Raw genomic sequence first — 26,916 nt, 5'->3', positions numbered from 1 at the left:
CCTGGCCCTGCTGAAGGAAAATGGCACTTAACCATGGAAGTTGTTTTTGTACTGCAGTTTCAGCAGCCGTGTATATGTAATTCCATGTATTTCCACATCTTATTCTTACCTTGCTTAAGTGTGCTGCCTTTGAGCTTTCCTTGTGGCTTTCCATTCTGAAGCTGGGGAGTGCAGTGTAATGGCATGTGGGAGAGACCTTGGGAGACAGGAGGAAGAGCCGCAGCATGGACCACTGTCATGTAAAAGGTATCTCAGTCCACAGAAGGAGAGGTGGGGTGCATGGGAAGCATCTCAGAAGGGACCCTCCCTAGTTTTCCAGAGAGTAAAAGGAGAGGAGGGGAGAAATCCTCTCCGTCTTACAAGATTCTGTTCATGTAACCTTATAATAAAGACGGAGTTAGTATTCATAGTTCTGCTTCTTGTCTGGACTACCTCAAAGAGCTAACATGGAGCTATGTCCTCCACCAGAAGCATGTTCAGCATCTTTAGCTCTGCCTCCAGAGCAAGTCACAGGGAGATATTCCACTGTCTACTGCCCTATTGCTGCTGTTAAAAAAAGACCACAGGTATATTCAATATACTGTTTTATGTTTCACACTGGAATTGAAAATTACAACATGACAAAAGGGATGGTTTTGTGCCTTTTTTTTTAAAACAAAGCTTAAACTGTGCAGCCAAACTGCTCTCAGCGGGTAGGAATCCAAATATCCCCTGCTTCGTATCTAGATATAATGTTGGTACGAAAGACGGATGCTCTTGGTGCACATGATACAAGTATTGTCATTTCTAGCACACCCGTGTAGAAGCACACTGTTGTATGAAGAAGTAAAAGGAATCTGATTTTATCTCTCAGCCCTTGCTTTTAAGGATCATGCTAACATTAAAGGTTCTGAGTCGCTGAGTTGAAGCTTATGCACTTGAAAGGAGCCTCACAGACAGTTACAAGAAAACCCAACTAAAATTGCAGTGTATGAAGGGAAAGGGTAGTGTAGCATGATGCCTGCATTGCACAAACAGTATTACTGCTAGTACCATCTAAGTCATAAAAGTGTGTGAGAGCAGAAGGAATGTAGAAGGCAAGGAGATTCTAAAATCCATTGAGTGAAAAACAAAACATAATACTGAGGACACAGGAGATACTATGCCAAATTCAGCAAAGTTTATTTTTGCCTTCAGTTTTTATTGAGCTTCAGGACAGCTTTGTAGCTTTTTTTTTCTTTTCTTTTTTTAACTTTAAGAGTCAAAGGTAGTTTCTGAATAAATGATACACTCTAGTATGTTACTTTCAAGGAGCAGTCTGTGATCTCTTTAAATATTCCAAGGTGCTGCCTTAACCTATACATCGCACCTCCTCCAAGCAAGCTGACAGTATTTCACTCTCTTCTGCCTAGTTTTACATCTGCACTTCCTCAGTATATATGCTGTTCCCAGATGATGAAATAATGTGCAGTTTCCTGTTTGTGAAATGGATGAGGGTAGACTTCTCCTAACGCACAGCAGTGTGGTTTAGTCAGTACAGTGCTGGACTCTGGTTGGGAAAATCCAGATTTGAATGTTACTTCCCTTTCGGATTCACTGGGTAATAATTAGGCCAGCTGCTAGCTGCCAGCCTCTCCTCCTCCATGGAATTGATCTCTCAGTAAAATAGATTGGGAGGTGGGGCTATATTTGCAATTCTGGGGGTTTTTTTGGAGAAAGGCTGAAATAAAAAGCCCTTAAAATTACAATGTGGTTTTCTTTTTAGAATGGGTATCCTGTGTAGCACAGATGTGAATTTTTATCAGAGGGGAGTATATTTTGTGTTATGCCTGTTGTGCTGAATGGTAACTGTGGAGAGTGTGGATTTAGGAGCTATATTTAAAGCATGGTACCAGCTGCTGCCCTTTGCAGATACCTCATGCCACAAATGCAGACAAACTGAACCTTTGCTGCTGTGCAGAGAAACAGAGCTTTTTGTGAAGTGGGACTCTTTACAGAATTCCCTCCCTCAGAAATCCTATTGGCATAATGGGAGGCCAGTTAAAGCTGATTTCTTTTCAGGACGCCTTTGAAATAGTAGGCTGAGATAATGGTCCAGTTCTGATATTTCATGCATTTTCCATTCATGTATCTGGATGGAAACTTGCAATCTGAAATACACTATTGTAAGAATATGGCCTAGAGGCTGTCCTTATTGTATAAACCCTAATCCAGAAGTAGGCAACTACTATGGATTTAAATCTGTTTTGTATATGAAATATAATTCCCATAATGAACCTAGTGGGCCATCATGGCAAAATGATGTGAATACTGCCTTCCCCACCCACTCCTGTAAGAAGAACTGAACATTTTGTTGCACCTGAAGGTTGGCTTATTTGGTCTTGTATGTTATATAGAAGATTTATATCCCACCTTCAGACTTCCAAAAGCAGATTACCACAGACTTGGACTTGTGTGTATACCAGCACAATCCAATAGCAATACCAGGTCAGATGGCAGAGGCTGGTGTTTCCCTTCAGTCTGTGGGAACTGTGCCAGGGCAAACATGTAATGGGAATGGCACACTCCTGCCAGTAGGAGGGAAGCAGCCTCTTTGCCACCATTCCCTTGGTCAATCAATGGTGGAGTCTATGCTTGTCTCCTTCTTGCCATGATCCTTCTGAGAGGCAGGTAATGTAACCTCCAAGTGTGGACTTCCTGTTTGTGATTTTTGTAACCTCCCTGATTTGTCCCTCTTCAAATGGGCCATGTGCTTTCCCATATGATCTGGAAATAGCGAAGAGCTCTGAAGACTTACAAAACCAAGTAAATATATACACAGTTTTTTAAAAAGGATTTTTTTGTAAATCGTCCAGTTGTTTTAATTTTGGCTATCTATTTTAACACTAACTTTAGAATGGCCTCATATCAGAAAACCTTTAATTTATGCCTCCTTTATTTTGAAAGCACATTACAGTGCTGAACTAATTCAACGTTAAAATAACAGAAATAAGATTTGGTTTTCATAAATACATGCATGCAACTGCTGAGCATAGGAGAAAGCAAGATATTGGATGGGATAAACAACCCAGTAAATATTGCCACTATTTTAAATCCTGGATTAAGCAGGTCACTTGTTGGCAGAAAAAAATTAGGCCCTACGAATACTGTGTATATCTTCCTACCCTAGCATTTCCTATCTGGTACCCAGTGTGACTGCTGGGAATTTTGGGAGAAGTAGTCAGAACGCATCTATAATGGGAGGCTATTTTAGAAGATGCTAGTTCATATTCTGAGAATTCTTGGTGCAAATTAGTTGGAGTTCTATTCAGTGTAAAAGATGTGTATTTGGGTTCCATGATAGAAGGATGTGTTCTCCTAGCAGTTGAAACTATTTTTCCAATATACCAGGGAGTAAATAGCAGATTTCAATGCTTTATGTATTAAATTAATTTTGAGGCTAAATGACAAAATGTATGTTTTGTATCTGTTAGAGGTTTGGAAGATTTCAGTCACTATAGACCAAGGGTCCCCAACCCCCAGGCCACGGACAGGTACTGGTCCGTGGCCTGTTAGGAACCAGGCCGCACAGCAGGAGGTGGGCGGTGGGCAAGCAAGTGAATTTACAGCCGCTCCCCATCGCTCACATTACCGCCTGAGCTCCACCTCCTGTCAGAGAAAGCAAGCCCATTGGCTGCTATCTCCAAATGGCACAAAGAAGAAAGAATAAAAGGTTGGGAAAAAGAGGAAGCGCTTGAATCATCCTGAAACCATCCCCCACCCCAGTCCGTGGAAAAATTGTCTTCCACGAAACCGGTCCCTGGTGCCAAAAAAGTTGGGAACTGCTGCTAGAGACCAGTGTTTGAGACTGCAATTCATTGGTCCATCCCAGTGAGTCAAAAGAAACCAGACAGAATTAAAAAATGCAATACATATAATACTCTAAGCCGAGAGAGTAAATCTATAATAAATGACCAGTAAGTATATTAAATCTTCCTGGAGAAGGTCTGTGTATGTGGTTACTAAAAGTCAGCACTGACCTGATGGCATGTAATCAAAGTATATTAAAATACTATAAAATAGTAGTGAAATACAGTTCTTCAAAATTCGCAAGGAAATATTTTTAAAGCTGTAAATATAGCACGTGTGTGTATTAAATATATGTAAAGACAAGGTCAACGTTTATTTGCCAGTGGTGAGAATTTCAGTTAGATGCTTTGTGACCCACCCTCATCTTCTTCAGCAGCCTAATGAATAATTCAGAGAAATCCCCAACTCTGCACTTAATTCTACTTTCCAATTTGCATTGAGCATCACAGATTTATTTTATTTATTTTTCAAATTTTGCCACTTCCCATCTCCCCCCAGAAGAGGGATTGCTTAAAAAGTAGTATAATAATGCCATTACAATAATACAGACAACTCCAGCCATTGTTTACTCATTGTTAAACTATGTGTAGGCAACTCAAATGGTGCAGGAACTGGTGGTCCTTGTAATCACACGTGAGAGGAATGTAGGAACACTGAACACAAGGGATTGTTTCTTTTTCTCAGACCTATGTTTTGGAGGATTGAGGAAATGATCACCTGAATGCAGTCAGTATGAATGATACAAGAAACAACTTACAGGCAGATGCAGTTGTATATTTACTCTCAGATACAAAAAATAATGTGCATTTGGTCAGCACTTGCAGAAGATATTAGCCTGTGAAACAGGAGACGGAGATGCTCCTACAAATCCAAAACTACAGGATTCTGATTCAGCAATCCACAGTTTCCAACAAACTGTCTATGAAAACTTCATAAACAGTTGCAGTATGCTAAAGTAGCAATTCCCCGAAGAAATAATAGCTATTTTATTATACTATAGTTGTTTAGATTTCACTATTTAAAGAGGGTAGAAGGAAGTAATCTTTTCTAGAATTTACATGTTAGGGCAGTGTTTATCAACTGTAGCAACTTGAAGATGTCTGGACTTCAATTCCCAGAATTCCCCAGCCAGCTATCTTCAAGTTGCCAAGGTTGAGAAACACTGTGTTAAGAGCTTCTTTTGTTTACTCTTTCTGTTAATAAGAATATCTTCACTTGTAGCATGATAGGTCTGATTTTTTAAAATTCTTTCCAGAGTCAAATGACAGATTATTTTTGTCATAATTCTTGCAGTTTTTCTACAAGGGAGCTAGATTATTGCCTTGTAAAATGGAGCACCATTCCTACAATCCTGGTACTAATTACAGATTTGTAGTTCTCTCATATTAAAAATATTGGTTGCGCATTGAGAAGAGTTGAATTTATCTCCTTGTGGTTTGGATGTACATTGTTGTAAATTGTAGAAAATTGTAGAACCACTTTAGAAATATGTATGTTTGTGTTGTGGTGATCAAAAACCAAAATTGTCCACCTTCAGAAGGATAATAAAAAATGCATAGTATTCAGTCATCCAGCTATCTTCATTCTGTGGCCAGAATTGGAGATTAAGGCCTGCAAAGCAACCCGAGGATAGTACAAAGCAGAGCTGAGATGTTGCTAAGTTTTACAACAGGTCTGTTACTTGAAATGTTGAATCTTTCTGAAATTCCTAAACATTTTCCCACTCTGAAAGGAAGAGGGGATGTGTAGGTTGCTTGAAATATCAGGGTGGACGTAGTGTCTGTGGTCCAGATGTTTTTGAGGGTCTGAGCTTGTTCTGCTACTTCACCACTGGTGACAGCTCAAATGTTAGGAAGGAACTTACCAATGGTAAAAGTACTGGGGCAGAGCGGCAATTTCCCAGAGAGATGCTGGGCTGCCTTTGACTGGATGAGTTCAGGAGACTGGATAGCCACCTGTCTGGGTTGCTTTAATTTGAATTCCTGCACAGTATAGAGCAGGGGATTGGAATCAGGGACCTCCTTGGCCCCCTCCAACTCTATGATTCAGTGATTCTAAATAACAATTGTATTAGTGCAGTATGTGTAACCCTCATGGCTTACTTCCCACTGACTGTATTGCCCAGGGCTTCTTGCACACTTTCACAGATGTACTTCTGGCCCAAACTGGCAGGCAGGCTGAAGTTGCTGCTTAATCTCTAACCGTTCCCCCCAGAATTCTCATTGCCTTGTCTTGTCCCCACCCCCACCCCAGGTGGACTGTTCAAACATTTCACTGGCATTGATGAACCGTGTTCCTCAAAAGTTCTGCACAATGGTATTCCAACTTACATTTCATCTTTAGCCAACTTAATATTTTTTTTCTCCTTCTCCCATCCCTTTTTTCCCCTGTGCAGCTCAACTATAGAAAAATATGGGAGACGACAGGCCATTTGTGTGCAGTGCCCCAGGCTGTGGACAGGTAAGTTTACACTGTACTCTGCTGTGAATATATCGTTATGGATCAAAGTGGTTGTTTTATCACTAAGGCAAAGCATTTAAAGCCAATGTCTTACGTGACCTCTGGAGGTAAACAGATTGGAAGATTTGCAGTGTGTAAATCCAAGTTACGAGCAAGTGCAAGAGCTCTGAAGTAATGAAATTTGCCTGGTGTGCCTGGTGTCCCGCTGGTGTTTTCTCCCTTCTTAAATCTCACATCCAGTAATAATAATAGAATATAGAGGGAGAATAAGAGAATACAGGGGGAGAAAACCCTATAACTGATACCTAGATAATATAGTCATATAGTGCATATTGTTCCATATTGTTCCATAGCAAGACTTAATAGATTTTTTTTTTACAATAACATATCATTAAAAGCACGAGGATAAATACAAAAAAATAAAAACCTCCAGTCATATAATCTACATAAAGATAACACTTGAGCACAGTCATCTAAATATGAGTCTGTTTAGTTTTAAAAACAATATTTTGTGCTCTTTCTGATAGTTTTAAGAAAATAAGTTGGCATTTATTCCTAGATGAGCATATTTATTTTCAAATGGGGACACAAATAAATGAGCCTTGTTTACATTCAGGGTGTGAGTAAAGCTCTGTACTAGCCATGGTAGTAATCTTTGCCATTAAATGGCTTCAGATGGGTGCTTTAGTAGACTGAGATTCACCGTGCTGTATGTATATTCAAGAAGAAGTCCAAAGGGATTGGCTCTGTGAAAAGTGCTTAGTGCTCACCTGAAAAGATGCTCCTAGGTGAGTATATCAGTTTTTGTAATGAGGTGCATAATTCAATTAGAACTGTATATTTTTAAAATTGCAACAACAGAGCAACTTCTTAAGCTGTTATCTGCGTGTATCCATTGAAATCAGTGAAACTTACTTCTGAATAAACATGAATCAATTTGGACTGCTTGCATGGTGGAAGAGCTGATATTGTGCTATTTTTTTAAGGCTCTGAAGTTCCTTGTGGTATGCAAAGAAATAGTAAAATTACAATATTTTCCATAGGGGGTCAGAACAAGGTAAAGATCTCTTTAAGGGACTAAAACAATTGCAACAAAATTAAAGAGATTTTGATGAGCTGTTTTTCCATATTTGAAACAATTTCTTGCTTAAAATTGTCCAACGGAACCTTTTGCTGGGATCCATTTTTCTGTGCTGGTGGTAAAGAAAGGTATTAGTGCAGTACACTAGCATTTTCATGGATTGGTTATTTTGTAATCCACATTCACTTTAACTATATTTTATTATTGCTGGACTAGTTGAACCATTTCAATTTTCAATCTTTCTGATCCATCCTATATGATCAGCTGTAAATGTTGATATTTGAATGGAATAATTTGTAATTAGTTGTCAGAAGCTTGTTATGTCTCACTTCATATTCCTATTTTAGTATTTTTTTTTTACCTTTTAATACTTTGTTCTATGCGTGTTATGATTTATACTGTTAAATGCATGATGGGAAGTGGAAGGCTGGCCAGAGAGGAGGGCATTAAGGAAGTAAGTAAAGAAAAGGAAAAGGAGATAAATGTTTACAACTGTTGCTAAATGAATTACTTTTAAATGTGAATTACTCCTAGGTGGTTGCATGGTTTTGTTTTGTTTTTTTTCCCCTTGCCTGGCTCAGTTATGGAAGTAACTAGTACCTAGTGTTGATCACTAGAAGCAAGAAATGTAGCATTAAAATCAATGCCAAGAAATTCAGTATACTAATAAGCCTGGCTCATGGAAAATGCTAAAGGCGTAATGTGATTTGTTTTTAGCATGGCATTGTATGAAATTAGCCAGAACGTTGGAAGAGGTCTAATCTAATCACTTACTTGATACACTAATTCACAGCTAGAGCAAACCAAACAGATGGCTGCCCAGACCCTGCTTGAAGGCCTCCAGTAGGGCCACACAGTGATTCTGTATTGCAGTTATTATAGTCAAGAATCTTCTGACACCCAAAAGGATAATAAATGTAGTATGACATAAACTTTTGTAGATATAGATCCCTAGAGATGCTAATTCCATAATGTTAATAAGAAGTCTTTAAGAAAGAGATGGGCAATCTTTTTAATTTATTAAGGGCGCATTTCCTCAGGGGTAAGTGAGATTGTGGAGATTGCATTTAAGCAGTGTGAAGCAAGTAGTGTGTTTCTTTTGGACACCCCCTCCCACCCACCCACCCACCCACCCACCCACCCACCCAGCAGACTCCAGGGAAAGTGATAGGTATCTCTTATCAGAGGTCTGAACTGAGGTGAGAGATGGCTTTAGAATCAATCTAAAGGTCTTATGTGGCCTTTCCCTTCTTTAAAATATATGGAGCAAGAATACGCGGTGTTTGCCATCTCTGGAGATACTTAGTATCACAGTGCTCTCTTGCAAGGTCCTGTTAAAAAAAAATTAGGTTGCTCTACCTAGCAGATGTATTTCCAATGTATCCTTTCCATATATCATGTATTTGTTAATATGTTTTCTACTACAGATTAAGGTTACTATGGTAACTAATCATTTTGGCCGGTGAAGAGGTTGAATTTAATTGTCCTCTTTTCGGATGTTAATTTTTGCACCTGGGGAGAAGAACTTGCCTGGACTTGTTTTAGTTTGTTTCCCTTCTGTGTAGGCATGTAGAGAGTTAAGCAGCTCTCACTGAGAGCCTGTAAATATCTTTGCTTTCTGTAAATAAAATTATTTTTATAGAAATGCCTGGTGTGTGACTTTTCTGATCTCTCCTGGGCCAAAGGCTTTCCTAGCAATCTGCCAACAGGTTATAGGCCCAGTAAGCAGCCCAGTAAACCCACTAAGAAGCCCAGTAAAACCACAGAGAGAATAGAGAGATCAGCTCCACACCTCATGCACAATTTAAAGGCAGGTAGCAAAGACCTGTGAAGATTTTCTTTGGAGCCACCTGGAGATTTTCCAGCAACTGCCGGTCTACAGGACAAAGAAGCCAGCTGAGGTGACTTGTAAAAGAAGGAAGGAGCCATGGCTGCCTCCCAGCCCTCAATGATGCCTCTGGAGCGCCTATCAGAGACCAACTATTTGAATTGGGCCCTGGAGATGGAGATGTATCTTCGCAGAGAGAATCTTTGGCTGCCAATTGGTGAGCAAACCCCCCAAAATCCCAGTGCTGAATGGCTTAGACAGGATGAGCGGGCTAGAGCCACCATTATCCTGGGAGTTGAGGATGATCAGCTAGTCCACGTGCGAGGTATGCAGTCTGCAAAGCAACTTTGGGATGCTTTGAGAGACTTGTATGTAAAGGCAACAGCAGGGAGTAAAGTTACCCTGACAAAAATGCTGTACAAAGCCTACCTTGCAGAAGGAGAAAGCCTTCTTGAGCACCTGCATCATATTCAGCAGCTGTTTGTTGAGTTGCAGGAGAGAGGAATGGAATTTACACCTCTCACAAAATCCTATATCCTCCTGTCCTCACTGAATGAAACGTGGGACATGCTAATTTGTACCCTGGAGGCTATGCCTGAAGCAGACCTCACCCTATTGTATGTTACACAGAGCTTACTCACTGAATGGGAGAAGAGAGAGGAAAGATCCCCCCCCCCATCTCTTCTGGAAAGCTGCAGTACCAGAAAACAAGGGAAAGGAAGGGAAAGGAAGCTGAGGCCACAGCACTAGCCAGCCAGCAATGCTTCACTTGTGGTTCAGCTGGACATTTGCAGAAAGACTGTTCCTTGAGACCCAAGAGTAGAAAGACAGAGAAGAAGGACACAAGGGCAACACAGAAGAAGGCTCTTCAGACAACCCAAATTGCACAGGTTGCTGAGAAGGGTAATTCTGATGTATGGGTGTTAGATTCTGGGGCCAGTTGTCATTTAAGTAATTGTAAAAGCTCTTTTGTGTCACTGTCTAAAACTGAAAGACGAAGTGTATCTTTGGCTGATGGGTCTATGACCAAAATTATGGGACAAGGTGACTTGTATTTATCCTGCTTAGGAGAAACTGTAAAAGCTGTGTTGTATGTGCCAAATTTACAATCAAACCTTTTATCTGGCACAATTGGCTGCAACAGGGTATGTCATAACATTTAAGAAAACTGGTTGTGAGATACGTAAAAATGGAAAATTGTGTGCTACTGGTATATTAAAAGACTCCTTGTACATTGTGCAAAATGCAAAGAAGCCAAGCTGCAAGGCTGCAGTTGGCAACATGCCATATCATGACCAATGTGTACACCTGATGCACAGGAGATTTGGTCATGCTAATTTCAAGTATATAGCACAAATGCCACAGCTGTGTGCTTACCTAAAGATAAAACCCTGTGAGAAATACTTAGATTGTGTAGTTTGCAAAGAATGCAAAACACTAAAAGCTCCTGTGAGTAAGCACAGTGACAGAGTTACAACTAGACCTTTGGAAATTGTACACCCTGACATTATTGGTCCTTTTGCTCCAAGTCTTGGACAAGCAAGGTATGCAATGACCATCATTGATGATTTCTCAAGATACACATTTATCTACATCTTAAAGCATAAAGATGAGGCATTTGAGAAATTTAAAGGTTTTGTGACATGGGCAAATGGAAAATTCCCTAGGCCTGTATCTGCACTCCAATGTGATAGAGGAGGAGAGTACCTTTCTCACAAATTCAAAAGGTTCCTAGTGGAAAAGGGGATAGAACAAATTAATTCTAACCCTTACACCCCTCAGCAAAATGGTGTTGCTGAAAGAAAGGGCAGAACCTTGCAAAATGTGATGGAATGCATGCTTAAAGATTCACATTTATCTTTTAAGTATTGGGGAGAGACAATATCTACTCCCTGTTATGTACAAAACAGATTGTATAACTCTGTGATTCAGGACACTCCATTCCATTTGTTTTATGGTGTGAAACCAAAGGTAAACCATCTTAGAGTTTGGTAGCACTGCATGGGTTCATATTCCAAAACAGCAGAGAAGGAAAGGAGGCCCCACAACAAAGAAAGCCATTTTTGTTGGCTATGAACAAAGCCAAAGGAGCTACAGGTTCATAATGAGAGAGAAATTAATAATTAGCAAAAGCGCTTCTTTTGTTGAACAAAACTGGGGGAGATTAAATTCTAGCTCTCCAGTTGATCTGACCACCACAAGAGAACAGCAAGGACTTGCTGATAGTGATCTTTTGCCTGATGAGGACATTAAACCAGAAAAGCAAACTGAAGATCTGTCTGATGAGGCAGATGCTTCTCAGGAAAGTGATAGGAGTCAAAATTTAAGCCCTGTATTACCTCGCAGATCTCAGAGAAGTAATAAAGGCGTTCCTCTATCACATTTTCAGGCTGAAACAGTAAAGGCTTTTCACATATTCACAGAACCTGAGTCTTTAGAACAAGTGAATGCTTTACCACCTGAGATTGCACAAAATTGGCATTCTGCCATGCAACAGGAGTTAGCATCCTTGAAAGAAAATAAAACATGGAAACTGGTAAATCTCCCTCCCAATGAATGCTGTCTAGGTTGCAGGTGGGTTTTCAAACTGAAAAGGGATGCTGATGGCAAAATCCAAAAATATAAAGCAAGGTTAGTTGCAAAAGGGTTCACTCAAAGGAAAGATTTAGACTTTGACAAGACTTTTGCACCAGTTACTAAAGGTGAATCAATTAGATTACTGTTAAAAATTGCTGCACTCAAAGGAATGTCAGTTCACCACTATGACATTCAAACTGCATTTCTCTATGGTGATTTAGACCACGAATTATACATGCAGCAACCCCCTGGCTATGAAAAAGGGGAGAATCTAGTCTGTGAACTGCAGAAGTCAATCTATGAGTTAAAACAAGCTGCTAGATCCTGGAACCAAAAATTAGATGAAAAACTGCAGAATTTTGGTTTTGAAAAAGGAAAAGCAGATCCATGTGTATATATGAAGAAAGACAAACAAGGCTGTATGTATCTGTGCATTTATGTTGATGATTTGCTGCTGTTCACACCAACAGAAAAACAAAGGCTTGATTTTGAAGCCTGCATGAAAAGCCATTTCACATTAAAAATTACCTAGGTTTGGAAATACACAGGAAGAAGGATGGTAGCTTTCTGTTCAACCAACGTAGTAAAATTCAAAAGCTCCTAGAGGATTTTAATATGCAAGACTCTAAACCAGTCTCTAGTCCAATGATAACAGATTTTCAGAAAGATATAGGAGAAACTCAATTAACTGAGACAGAGAAATATAGATCTGCAATTGGAAGTTTACTGTACATTGCAAATCACTCTCGCCCAGATATCTCAGATTTTGTGGCCATTTTAAGTAGACAGGTAGAGAAGCCTACATCTACTGGAAAAGCATTGAAGAGGTTAATGAGGTATTTGCAAGGAACAAAGAATTATTGCCTGAAGCTAAATGTCTCTGGAACTGAGAAATTGCAGGCTTTTGCCGATTCTGACTGGGGAGCAGATGTCAGTGACAGGAAATCCACTTCTGGGATTTTAATTCAATTTGCTGGGTCTAGCTTAGGCTGGCATTCTAGAAAGCAAACACTTGTTGCTCTTTCCACTGCAGAAGCAGAGTTTTATTCTCTAACACAAACCTGTGATGAGGTTATATGGTTTAAACATTTGTTAAAAGACATAGGCATGGAAGTGAACCAGCCTGTAACTGTTTATGAGGATAGTCAAGCTTGCATTGCTATGGCAAAATCTGAAGCCTACAAAAATAGGACAAAACATATCGATATTAGATATCAATATATCAAAGATATGATAAGCAAAGGAGAAATAATGTTGAAACATTGTGAATCAAAAGACATGATTGCTGATATTTTAACCAAACCTCTTGCTGTACCAAGACACAAAGAGTTAACAAAGCAAATTGGTTTGCATCTTATTCTGCAGTATAAAAAGGGGAGTGTCAATATGTTTTCTACTACAGATTAAGGTTACTATGGTAACTAATCATTTATTAATCATTTTGGCCGGGTGAAGAGGTTGAATTTAGTTGTCCTCTTTTCGGATGTTAATTTTTGCACTTGGGGAGAAGAACTTGCCTGGACTTGTTTTAGTTTCAGTTTCCCTTCTGTGTAGGCATGTAGAGAGTTAAGCAGCTCTCACTGAGAGCCTGTAAATACGTTTGCTTTCTGTAAACAAAATTATTTTTATAGAAATGCCTGGTGTGTGACTTTTCTGATCTCTCCTGGGCCAAAGGCTTTCCTAGCAATCTGCCAACAGTATTGGAGATGAATAGCTGTATGAGTCTGTGCGTGTCAAGGACATGAAATTATTGAAATGACAGGAAGATAGGACCGCTAACATGTGACTACCGCATGTCCCTTAGTATTTGCCGACGTGTTTTCCCTTTCAAATATTATGATTTTCAAATATGAATATTTGGAAATGCATTTGCTTCATGGAGTATTTCAGAGTTACAGTCCAGTGACAAACTATCTTATCTGTACTGAAGGTCCCTTGATTTTTTCCATATTCTTTCTGAAAGAAAAGCAGAAGGAAAGCCATTCTGAAACAATTTATGCTTTTTATTTCCTTTATTTGGAAATTAACTTATTATTTCCCAAAAGTGTGGTATGGTGTGGGCTCAGGAATGTACTAATGATTTAAAGATAGAAATGATTTCATATGATCCATCAGTATGCTCTTTTATAAGGTATGGCTTTAGAATGAGAGGAATTGATTCTGTTTTGTGCTGTCATCTTGGTACCATATATATATATATATATATATATATTTGTTTTTGCCGTTTGTAGAATGAGAGGAATTGATTCTGTTTTGTGCTGTCATCTTGGTACCATATATATATATATATATATATATAGATATAGATATATATATATAGATATATATATAGAGATATATAGATATAGATATAGATATATATATGTGTGTGTGTGTGTGCTTTAGAATGAGAGGAATTGATTCTGTTTTGTGCTGTCATCTTGGTACCATATATATATATATATATATATATATATATATATATATATATATATATATATATTTGTTTTTGCCGTTTGTAAAATCCCAAACAGAAAAATTACCTATTTCTGTATGGTTGTATTTGCTCATAATGCTAAGCTGAGATTTACTTTATCTATATTGAACAAGACTGAATCTTGCAGATGAGCAAAGTAAGCATGGCTTTTTCAGTTAATTTCATGTTCATTTTCTCCATTTCCTCTGTTAGTATCATAAGAAACAGATTGAGCACAAAAGCCAGGAATAAGCCAGGGCCAAATATAATGATAAGCCATTATTGAAGCAAGTCATGAGTCATAAAATAAGTACAAATCACTTAAAATTTGGGTTCATTGGCAAAAATAAACTTGGGTTAGATTCACACGTTACAAAATATACCATTTGACATTGTTTAGTTTACTTGTCCACAACCAGACTGTGTCAGATTGTGGTTAAGGTATTTAATCACAATCTGTAATCATTTAGTTTGGTTAACTTAACTACAGTCTGCCATGGTTTCCAATTACATATTATTTGTCTGGATGAAACAGAAAATGTTCTTTGTTTCAAACCTGAAACCACTCCTCCAATATTTCCAGTGACTTCCCTCCCCACCCTCTACTTCTTCCTCTCAGCCACTACTGTTGGTGTTCCACCCTATGTACCTATTCCTTACTATGAGCTTCCAGCATAGTATATCCCACTAGTTTGGTCTGGTTAACCCTCCAATCTTCTCAGCCCCTCCCTTGCTTTCTCCCAGCCACTACTGCCATCGTTTACATGTTAAAAGATAGGAGGATCCTCTGTGGTATCAGGAAAAGTGGCCTCAGGAAAAGTGCTTTACGACTTGTACTTGCACTTACGTCCATCACACCACACCCACAGTCACATGATTGCAATTCAGGCACTTGCCAACCGGCTCACATTTATGACTGGTTGCAGTGTCCTGTGGTCACGTGATCGTGATTTGGAACCTTTTTTGCTGGTTTCCAGCAAAAAACATCCATTGGGGAAGCTGGATTCACTTAACAACCACAGTGATTTGCTTAACAACTTCATAAAAAATGGTCATAAAAATCAGGTCTGGTCACATGGCAACTCGACTTATGACTGCAACAATTTATGATGGAAATTCCAGTCCCAATTGTGGTCATAAGTCGAGGACTACCCGTATTCTATTTTACCTATGGTTTATATTATGCGTGACTTGGTGTGCTAGTGTAAACCAGGCATTAAACATATAAAAATGTAACAGCAAATAAACTAAAGTTGAAATGCAAACTGAAAAGAATGGCTGGCAAGCTTTTGCTCTTCAGTCTTGAAAGCTGGTGTTAAAATAAGTCATTTGGTATTGCAGTGTCTGAGGAGAGTTACACAAGAGTATTTGTATGTACAGTATCAGTGGTATTCCCAATTCTTTCCATTATATTGTTTTTTTGAAAAGTGCTATTACAGTTAGGGAGATGATAGACTGAAATTGAATTAGGTGAAACTGCTCATCATTCTACCCTGTAATTCAAGCTATTGGACTTTTAATGGACCTATAAACATGTTTTTGGTTGCTAGGTCTTCAGTGACTGTTATTTTTGGATTCTGTACATGATCGCTTTCCAGCAGTAAGCTTGGTGTGACACAGCTGAATGTGCTGCATATACTTCTTTTTAAAAAAATTCCACTGAAGGTCATTTATCTATTTTCTTTTCTAAGAAGACAGGTGACAAGTCTTTCCATTCCTCTCCAGATTCCTTCTTCCACCTCTGGTTTCCAGAGTAGTTTCTCAACAAGAATGCTTCTCATAAAGGGGAGTTTGGAGAGTTGAGACTTCCTGTGGCTCAGTCAGTAGGCTCTCTTCAGTTACATTTAAGTAATTTCATTCTTATATTACCATATGAAAAAAGTTATAAAACTGGGATTGTATGGATAATGTTCTTTCAGGAGAAGGAAATTACACATAAACAAAAGCTGCATATTCAGAGAACTGGACAATTGCAAGCAAAGAAAAAATTAAGAAAATGTTTATCTAAAATTATAATGTTTTTTTTCCTCACATTCCTGCCAAAATCAAAGCTTAGAGTGCCGTCCCATCAAAACAGCCACTGATAACTAAACCTACTGTGAATAAAAATGAAGAAAAATTCAGTGGATATTATAATAAAAAAATCATTGTATCTTCCCAATTGCTATTCATGTCCTACTCTCTTCCGCCTGCTAATACAGTACTGTATGGAAAATCAGTCCAAAACACTTTCAGTAAGATAAAACATTGTGTTAGAAAAGGCTATCATGTGCATATCTTAACCATAAGCTGCAAACTTGCAATCAAGTAAATGTGCTGGTGCTTGCTGCTCAGCCTCTTCTACTTAGCTCCTTCTGCTAGAGGAGATGTCAAACCGGAAAGTCCTTCCTATGGTACATGGAAAATGTTCTTTCTGACTTACTTCTCTCGTAATTTTAAGTCAGGTTTTGTTCTTGGCTTTTGATTCCTAGCTTGTTTGGGAGCAAAGTCAGGGAATCCAGTGCACCTATAATAGATGAACTCTGTAATATGAGCTTCATTAGTTCTAAAGCACTAGATGCTAATCCACTAGGGCCGGATTAGTCAAACAGTCCTCCCAAACCTTGATTGGTACCTCTTCTTGGTACACGTCTTAGTACACTTCAACTCCCCAAAACGGCCTTACTGTCTAGGGAATTCTGGGAATTAAAATCAATAACCTGGAGGATGCCAGGTTGGGGAAAGCTACAATGTAAAGTCTTTGCACTCCTGGATAAGTTGGAGAAATTTGCCATCTGTATAGTTCTGGCGGAGAATGCACCTATTCTGCCATTTGGATATAACATTTCCACTTGAGTTCTAACAAATGGTGATAAACTATATGTGCTGAGGGCAAATCCCTATTTACTTTTCTATATTGAGAGAAAAAATCCAAACCACCTTCTGGAGAGTCTAGGTGAGTTTACATGATTTTTGTACATCTTATGTTCATAACAGGCCTGTAGAGAAGATTAGATTGTGATTGGCCTAAGAACTTTGTGGCTGAATAGTTTTTGATGCTTTAATTCCTATGAGCAAGTAGAACACTCTTGAAAATAACCATACTAATTTAAAAATAACTGTCTTTTTTAAAAAAGTTGCCTTGAATATGGGCAAAGAATCTAACGAGACAAAGCCCATTTTCTCTCTGAGATTTGTCAGGATCTAAAACTTTCACACTAAAGATAGTTGAATGGTGTTGGAATGAATCCAGAAGTCCATTGGCTGCTGTTCCTGCCTGAAATAGTATGCCCTCCGTTTTAGTTACTCAGATTGATATACCAGCTGTATCATGAAGATTTCTAAAGAAGGTGACTCCATATACCACCTTTAGGAGTTACAGTATTGTTAACTGGCAGCTGGGAAAATTTTCCATAAAGTTTGATTTAAAGCTGTTGCCACTGTAATTTTAACTTCTAGGATAATATTGTAAATTACAGATGATGGGGAGGGATTTTGTTTCAGGAAAATTGCTTGTCTAGTCACTTCTTTTGATCCTAGTTCTTATAATGTGGAGTGAGTTCTACTGAGCCCCTAAACCACATATTGACAAACTTCAATATAACTTGCTTGGCTATTATAAGAAACAAGAGATATCAATATATGTCCAGACAGTTTTCTGGGTGCTTAGATTTCTTTGTACGATTTACTTTTATATATTGAATCTAATACAGCAATTTGGTTCAGTGGATAAAGTTTGCTTTTGACATGGACACTCCCACTATAAAAGACTAATGATATTATCCTTCATTGTTCTTTGTAGTATGTAAAGCAGATCATAGTTTACATGTACTTAGAAGGGAAAACTCATCTTTTATATGTAGCAAATAGGGCATCATACAATCTATACCCAAGAAGAAAAATCTTTAAAAAAACCAGCCCTAGGTTTTGACTGAAAGTGTCAGGTTAAATGGATCCAAATAGTCAATTTGGCAAACATACTGGACCTCCCCAGTGGTTATTTAAAATAATTTTCTAAAACTGTTTAAAATTCTCTGCATAATAAAACACACACTCTGTAGAGCTGAATGTGTGTAATAAACTTTAGTAGTGTCATTAAAGTAGAAAGGTAGTGACTAAAAGCATACGCCGATGGAACCTTCTCGTTAGACCAGCAATACCTGCTTGTGTGACCTATCTCAGACCTACAACAGCTATGATTAGGATAGGAATGATACTCATTTCATACTTTTAAACTACCAGGCAAGGATGTGGCTAACGAAAGTTAATTCTGATTTTTACTCAGGAAGCTTCACTGCCTAATTCACTGCTTGAACCACCATCACTGAATGCACAGTTTCTAGTGTGCCTGTGGAGGTTTTGCAAGAGGGTATTGCAATCTGATCACATTGAAGGGAATTTACACAACATCTGTGCCATCAGTGCAAATCCAAGCTGGAGAAACTCAACCCATATTTTCTTTGAATGGAAGCTGTGCAGGTAGAACTTCAGAATTCTGCACCAGATTTGGCAGGTGACGCTAAACACGTGCAGTACTCTAAAACTTAAACCAGCCTGTCTTTCTGTTCTAGAAATCTTAGTTAAACGATGCAATTCAATCCTTACCTGGTTATCTCAAATTAAAGAGTTAATGTTATTCATTCCTTTCCTTTTTCACCCATTTTATTAAAATCCAAGCATACAATATTCTTAGATAGCATTATAAAGTACTTAAAATGCAAGGCTGTCATTTGTCTGTTTTACCCTGTGCAGCTGCCTTGAGATTTTTTTTTATGAGTGGCGCAATAATGCTAGTTTCAAGCCAGAGATATTATACAGCGACCAAAGGGGGTGGGGTGGGGAAAACTTGGAATATTTCACTTTTTAACACTTACCACAAATCACCACTTAGAGTCTGATCGCATGACTACTTTTATGTCCATTTCCTCAAACAATTGTTTGCTTTTTAAACCTACCCCTTGGACAATTTATTCCCCCTAAGCCACTGGTCCTAAGTGTGTCATCTGTAGAACAACCAAGAAATCAAAAGCTTAGAACCTGAATGAGACCACAAAATGTCTCCCCCCTCTTTGGGCTTTATTATATCCTCTTATCTTGTCATATAATAGAAATAATGTTTATGATGGCACTGAAGCCTGAGCTTCACTTGGCATTTAACCAACCTCAAAAATAGTTTATTGCTTTGTATACTCTGCCACTATAACCATTATCCCTTAAATCTCTATTCTTTGGTAATATACGGGCCAGCAAATGGCTTCTGTGATTGGTTAAATGTGGCACTGACACTAAGGTGTGTTTTATAGCTGGTATAATGCAAACCTGTATAGATGACTTTGGTCATACAAGCACTTGTATTAAAAGAAAAGGTGGCCTTGGAAGGTGCCTTTTTTTTTTTTCCAGAACCTTTTAAGTCACAAGCTGTTCTTGTTGTCTTTGACTTCTTAATAGCAAATCAAAAGGTTGCAGGAAAGGCCTCACTGTGCACGTTGCTGCATTCAGACACAGAAGTGGGATTTTTCCCTTCCTATAAGTGCTTTGCTGTGTTGGTGGCCACTGAAGGTTGATTGTGACCCCCAAACTCGTTTTCAGACTGCTTTCTAAAGTATATCCAGTGAATATTCCTATCCTGTGAGTATCTGCTAGAAATGAATAAATAAAACAAAAATGATTAAGTATCCCTAAAGAAAGGGTGTTCCTTTGTATTTTTTTTAAAACGTTGCTCCCATGTTCAGAAAAATACTGGGCTTTAAAGCAAATGTATGGTATAACTGGTGAATGTATTTGAGAGAAAGCTTTTCCACTGCCAGCTGTGTGTTCCTTGCTCTTGAGGCAGGTTCTGTTGGGAAGGATGGACAGGGCCCTGGGGAGATGCAGGTTCTTTCCCAGTGGGTGGCTTTAATTCATTTTTAAAGAAAATGCCAATCCTTTCATGCCTCTCTTCTTGTAAAGTCCATTTTTTTCTTTTGTCTTAGTTGGTATTGCTGGGATCTCTTCCCTGAAGGGCCAGCCTTATTGTTTGACACTGTCCCCAGTTGTTCTGCTTTTGTAGACAAGAGTACAGTTTAGACAGGTAATTCCAGAACGGGTGCAGAAGACAGTGGTTTGTTCAACAAACAATGTTTGTTTGTTTGTTTTTTTAAATCGAGTTCCTAATATGTGTACTGCCTCAGTGTGGGTCCTAACTGCTCAGGTGCTTGTTTTTGTATTGGCTTTTGGTATGTGTGTTGATGCAACATCTCCTCTGGATGTCCTCTCTAAAATAAAGCAGTTGATGATTAGGAGAAGAGTAGCACCTGTTTGAGGAATTTCCCAACCAGAAAAGCTTATTCTACTTGTCCTTTGTTGTTTATTTAAACACTAGCACAGACCTTTTTGTTCTCTCAAGGATTAAGTAATTGAATCTGCTGGTTTATGTGGTCTTTATTATGTTGGATGATACAGTAATCTATACGATTTTGTTAAAAATCTGTTTTGCTAAAGGAAGGTGTAGAAATCGGTTTATATTGGTGTTAATTAGATCAATCAGTAACTAGATGTAGACCTGATGCATAAATAACCTCTTCAGTATCTGTCTAGCTATATATCTCAGTTGCCATACTTGTGGTCAGTATAGGCTAAGCTTGTACAGTAAATGGACTTGTACCTGCATGCCTGAAGGAAGTACTTTCAGACAGTTAGAAAGATCCATATAGTTTAATTGAAATGTATACTAATTTGGGTTGAGAAATGCTTGTATCCAGTAGTTCATATAGGCAGGTTTGTGCACTACAGTAGTTCATGTAGAATTTTTAAATTATTATTTATTTTTGTAACTAATAACTTTTGTGGATTGACAAGGCTGAATATATCTGTTGATTTCATTATTTATTTCTTTGTTCACTAGATTTACAAACCACAATTTAGACACTTCTGATGCACAGTGAAAGTAAACCACTTAGTCTACTTCAGCCCATTATTGTGAAAGCAAATCTGCATCTTGGAACCTGCAGAAGCCTAGCTCTTATTTTAAATTGGGCCCTAAATCATGGGTGCACAGTATGTAGCCCTGCCAGTGTTGCTGAATCATATTTCCCAGCAGCATGAAACAACAAAATCAATAACAAGATGCTGGGAGATGTCATTCAGCAACATCTAGTGGGGTATAAAAAGGTAACATCTTCCTGATGTCTACTGCACACGGTCACATTTATGTTTTTTTTAACAGTACAAAAGTGATTTGTCATTGCTTTATTCTGGGATGTTTTATCAGCTTTCTGGCCTAGTCTGCAACCCTGGGATTTCTTGGTGGTTTTCTGTCCAGGTCCTAATCAGATCTGACCTTACTTAGTTTTTAACAAGATCAGCCAAGCTTAGCTAGTTTTTGGGACAGCAAGTGGTATGAGGCTAGATTAACTATAAGGCTTCCTTGTATGACCAACACTTTAAAATCAGTAGTTGATCTGTAGTTGATCCTCCATTTAGAGCTATGAGATTGACAGGTACTAGGGACAGGGCCTTTTCAATGGTGATCTTTTTGGAAAGCTCTTCTCACATTCTTTGGGGATCTTCAAAAGGATTTTACTGTATTATTGCTCAGATTATTTAGTTAGAAGCACTGTATATTAAGTTTTTAGCTGCTGCTCCTTTATTTGATATACAGTATTTTATTTGTGTTTTTAGAGATTGGTTTGCACAGATACTGTATTCTTAAATTGTAATCTGCTTTCGAAAACTTTTTTTTTACCATGGAAAGTGGACTATGGTTCTCTTAAACATTTTCTCTTTTAAGTTTAACTCAAAAGCAATTCTACTGTAAGTGGGAATAAATGCTAATTTTTAATAATAATTTGAAAAGTCATCTGAAGCCAGTGACCATTTATTTTTTAACGTGCCTATAACTTAAAAATGGCTAAACTAGTTTAAACCAAATTGGATAATAAAGAAAAATCTCCTGGGCTGAGCTTGTGTATGCCAACTTCTAGCCTAGAATGAATTTTTACAACCAAATTATAAACCCCTTAAAAATTAGTGTTTAAAAGGGAAATGTTGACAGACCTTTAACTACAAAAGCACAATAATGTGTTCTGTACTCTAAAATATAATTAAAGGTTTAAATATTGTTTAATAGCTACACTTCCAGTAACCTGAAAGCTAAGTCATTCTCATAATAAGGATTCATTGCAGACCCTAAGAACCAGTTGAGGCCAACATGCTATGCACTATGAACACATATATTTGTCTGTCAAATGTAAATTACACTAGACGGTTCTCCAGATCCCTTCCTCTTCCAAAATCCATTTAAAATCATACTGTTTTTGGTATGCCATGAACAAAAACCTTTAGTCTGTGATTTGAGGAAATGTGACCATATAGATTGCCAGTGACAGCCCTTCCATGTTGATAGGTCATTGTCAACTACAGGCAACAGCCTTGATTGGTGAGTCTATTAGCTCTCATTCAAGTGGGTTGAAGTAGATCATTTCTCCTGGTAGAAATGGATCTGATAGATCACTTTACCTAGTACACAGCTATTGTACTATTACTACTACTACAATTATGTGTATCTGTTTTCCTTGTTCTTGTTGTTTATTCGTTTAGTCGCTTCCGACTCTTCGTGACTTCATGGACCAGCCCACGCCAGAGCTTCCTGTCAGTCAACACCCCCAGCTCCCCCAGGGATGAGTCCATCACCTCTAGAATATCATCCATCCATCTTGCCCTTGGTCGGCCCCTCTTCCTTTTGCCTTCCACTCTCCCTAGCATCAGCATCTTCTCCAGGGTGTCCTGTCTTCTCATTATGTGGCCAAAGTATTTTCAGTTTTGCCTTTAATATCATTCCCTCAAGTGAGTAGTCTGGCTTTATTTCCTGGAGTACAGACTGGTTTGATCTTCTTGCAGTCCAAGGCACTCATAGAATTTTCCTCCAACACCACAGTTCCAAAGCATCTATCTTCCTTCTCTCAGCCTTCCTTATGGTCCAGCTCTCGCAGCCATATGTTACTATGGGGAACACCATTGCTTTAATTACGTGGACCTTTGTTGTCAGTGTGATGTCTCTGCTCTTATCGAGATTTGTCATTGCTCTTCTCCCAAGGATTAAGCGTCTTCTGATTTCCTGACTGCAGTCAGCATCTGCAGTAATCTTTGCACCTAGAAATACAAAGTCTTTCACTGCTTCTACATTTTCTCCCTCTATTTGCCAGTTATCAATCAAGCTGGTTGCCATAATCTTGGTTTTTTTGAGGTTTAGCTGCAAGCCAGCTTTTGCACTTTCTTCTTTCACCTTCATCATAAGGCTCCTCAGTTCCTCTTTGCTTTCAGCCATCAAAGTGGTCTCATCTGCATATCTGAGATTGTTAATGTTTCTTAAAGCGATTTTAACTCCAGCCCTGGATTCCTCAAGCCCAGCATGTTGCATGATGTGTTCTGCATACAAGTTGAATAGGTAGGGTGAGAGGATACAGCCCTGCCGTACTCCTTTCCCAATCTTAAACCAGTCCGTTGTTCCGTGGTCTGTTCTTACTGTTGCTACTTGGTCGTTACACAGATTCTTCAGGAGGCATACAAGATGACTTGGTATCCCCATACCACTAAGAACTTGCCACAATTTGTTATGGTCCACACAGTCAAAGGCTTTAGAATAGTCAATAAAACAGAAATAGATGTTTTTCTGAAATTCCCTGACTTTTTCCATTATCCAGTGGATATTGGCAATTTGGTCCCTAGTTCCTCTGCCTTTTCTAAACCCAGCTTGTACATCTGGCAATTCTCGCTCCATGAATTGCTGAAGTCTACCTTGCAGGATCTTGAGCATTACTTTACTGGCATGTGAAATGAGTGCCACTGTTCAATAGTTTGAACATTCTTTAGTGTTTCCCTTTTTTGGTATGGGGATATAAGTTGATTTTTTCCAATCTGATGGCCATTCTTGTGTTTTCCAAATCTGCTGGCATATAGCATGCATTACCTTGACAGCATCATCTCGCAAGATTTTGAACAGTTCAGCTGGGATGCCGTCGTCTCCTGCTGCCTTGATATTAGTGATGCTTCTTAAGGCCCATTCAACCTCACTCTTCAGCATGTCTGGCTCTAGCTCACTGACCACACCGTCAAAGCTATCCCCGATATTGTTATCCTTCCTATACAGGTCTTCTGTATATTCTTGCCACCTTTTCTTGATCTCTTCTTCTTCTGTTAGGTCCTTGCCATCTTTGTTTTTGATCATACCCATTTTTGCCTGGAATTTACCTCCGATGTTTCTAATTTTCTGGAAGAGGTCTCTTGTCCTTCCTATTCTATTGTCTTCTTCCACTTCTACGCATTGCTTGTTTAAAAATAATTCCTTATCTCTTCTGGCTAACCTCTGGAATTTTGCATTTAATTGGGCATATCTCCCCCTATCACTGTTGCCTTTTGCTTTCCTTCTTTCTTGGGCTACTTCTAGTGTCTCAGCAGACAGCCATTTTGCCTTCTTGGTTTTCTCTTTCTTTGGGATGTATTTTGTTGCCACCTCCTGAACAGTGTTGCAAATTCTGTCCAGAGTTCTTCCAGGACCCTATCTACTAAGTCCAGTCCCTTAAATCTATTCTTCACCTCCACTGCATATTCCTTAGGAATATTAGTGAGCTCATATCTAGCTGATCTGTGGGTCTTCCCTAATCTCTTTAGTCTGATCCTAAATTGTGCAATAAGAATTTCGTGATCTGAACTACAGTCAGCTCCAGGTTTTGTTTTTGCCGACTGTATAGATGTCCACCACCTTTGGCTGCAAAGGATGTAGTCAATCTGATTTCGGTGTTGTCCATCTGGTGAAGTCCATGTATAAAGCCGTCTCTTAGGTTGTTGGAAGAGAGTGTTTGTTATGCAGAGTGAGTTGTCTTGGCAAAATTCTATCAGCCTATGTCCTGCTTCATTTTGTTCTCCCAGGCCATGCTTACCTGTAATTCCAGGTGTCATTTGACTGCCCACCTTAGCATTCCAGTCTCCCGTGATGAAAATAACATCTCTTTTAGGCGTGTTGTCCAGTAGGTGCTGCAGATCCTCATAGAAGTGCTCTACTTCAGCTTCTTCAGCATCTGTGGTTGGGGCGTATATTTGGATCACTGTGATGTTAGATGGCTTGCCCTGAATTCGAATTGAGATCATTCTGTCGTTTTTTGGATTGTATCCAAGCACTGCTTTAGCTACTTTACTATTAATTATGAAGGCTACTCCATTTCTTCTGTGGTCCTCTTGTCCACAGTAGTAGATCTGGTGGTCCTTTGATGTGAAGTGGCCCATTCCTGTCCATTCCAGTTCACTGACGCCCAGAATGTCTATCTTTAATCTTGACATCTCACCAATAACCACATCCAATTTGCCCTGGCTCATAGATCTTACATTCCAGGTTCCAATGGTGCGTTGATCCTTAGAACATCGGATTCGCCGTTCACCACCAGCACCGTCGGCCACTAGCCGTCCTTTCGGCTTTGAGCTAGTTGCGTCATCACGTCTGGGCCTAGTTGAACTCATCGTCTGTTCCTCCCCAGTAGCATTTTGACCATCTTCCGACCTGGGGGTCTCATCTTCCGATGGTATACCGACATCTCTCTGGTTGTACTGATCCATTTAGTTTTCACGGCAAGAATACTGGGGTGGGTTGCCATTACCTTCCCCAGGGATCGCATTTAGTCTGACCTCTCTGTCATGACCTTCCCGTCTTGGGTGGCCCTTCACGGTTTAGCTCATGGCATCATTGAGGTGCTCAAGCTCCAGCACCACGACAAGGTAACGATCCTTTGCTGAAGATCTGTTTTCCTACATTAAGAAATCATAGAGCATCAGTCCCAATACTAAGAAAGTCTAAAACAAAATATTTACAGTAGTAGCATTAAACATACCTGACAGGAGCGGGCGGTGCCATATATTCTTCTGATGGGTTCGTATAGGCTGGGCTCCACTACAGAAAAGGCTCTGAGTCCATGGTTGTAGCAAAATGTAGCAATGACACATTTGCTTTATCCTAAATTTTAGAGGCAGTAATCAAGTTGTACCTGCTGAACCTAGGTTGTACTGATGTTTTAATAAAACTGCTGAAACCTGCTTCCTCTCCTGTCTCTGCTTCTTGAACTCAGAATGGCCTAGCACTAGTCCGCTGAGTACATGGGTGGTTTTGTGGGTAGTTCTGAGGGTTAATGCAGTGATAGTTTTACTACACGGCCACTGAACAACTATAAGATTCCTGTGTAACATATTGCTAGTTCTCTTTTGGGTTTGACTGATTTACCATTGAAACAAATAATTTATGTCCCAGTTTCCTGATCTAATGAACATGATGTGTTTAATCAAACACATTATTTAAAAAGTCAAACTATACTCCTCCACAATTATAGCAGAACTCAGTCAAATAGCACCTGCAAATGAAATGCCAATCTTCTGGGGGAGCACTACTCCTGTCCTGAGAGCAGCTGTATCCCAAAACAGAGTACTGTTTTGAAATCCATGTATTTTTTTTTTGCTAATTTAAAATAACTAATTCTTCTGCTGATGATATTTCTCTTGAGTCTAGTATATGAAATTAGACCTTTTGGGAATGTAGTATTGTAAAAATTGAAGCACTAAGGTGGGGTTTGGGACTATAATCCTATTTATAACTTGTTTGCAGTTAGAAGCTCAACAGGGTCAAATTTAATTGAAAAATATTCTGAAAGAAGACAATGGCAACTCACTCCTGTATTGTTGCGAAGAAAA

General features: G+C 38.9%; 1 protein-coding gene across 1 annotated transcript in view; it reads left to right on the top strand.

The window, feature by feature from the left end:
* ATF7 (activating transcription factor 7) overlaps positions 1-26,916 on the top strand; it is a 125,607-nt gene that overhangs the window by 35,264 nt on the left and 63,427 nt on the right. Inside the window, exon 2 of the mRNA XM_063293840.1 lies at positions 6,224-6,288. Coding sequence (XP_063149910.1) covers positions 6,241-6,288 — 48 coding nt within the window. The 5' untranslated portion in view covers positions 6,224-6,240. The remainder of the gene's footprint in view (positions 1-6,223; positions 6,289-26,916) is intronic.

This window comes from Candoia aspera, chromosome 2, assembly GCF_035149785.1.
Source record: "Candoia aspera isolate rCanAsp1 chromosome 2, rCanAsp1.hap2, whole genome shotgun sequence".
Lineage (NCBI taxonomy): Eukaryota > Metazoa > Chordata > Lepidosauria > Squamata > Boidae > Candoia > Candoia aspera.
Note: the sequence above shows the minus strand (reverse complement) of the source record. Positions and strands in the feature narration are given on the sequence as shown.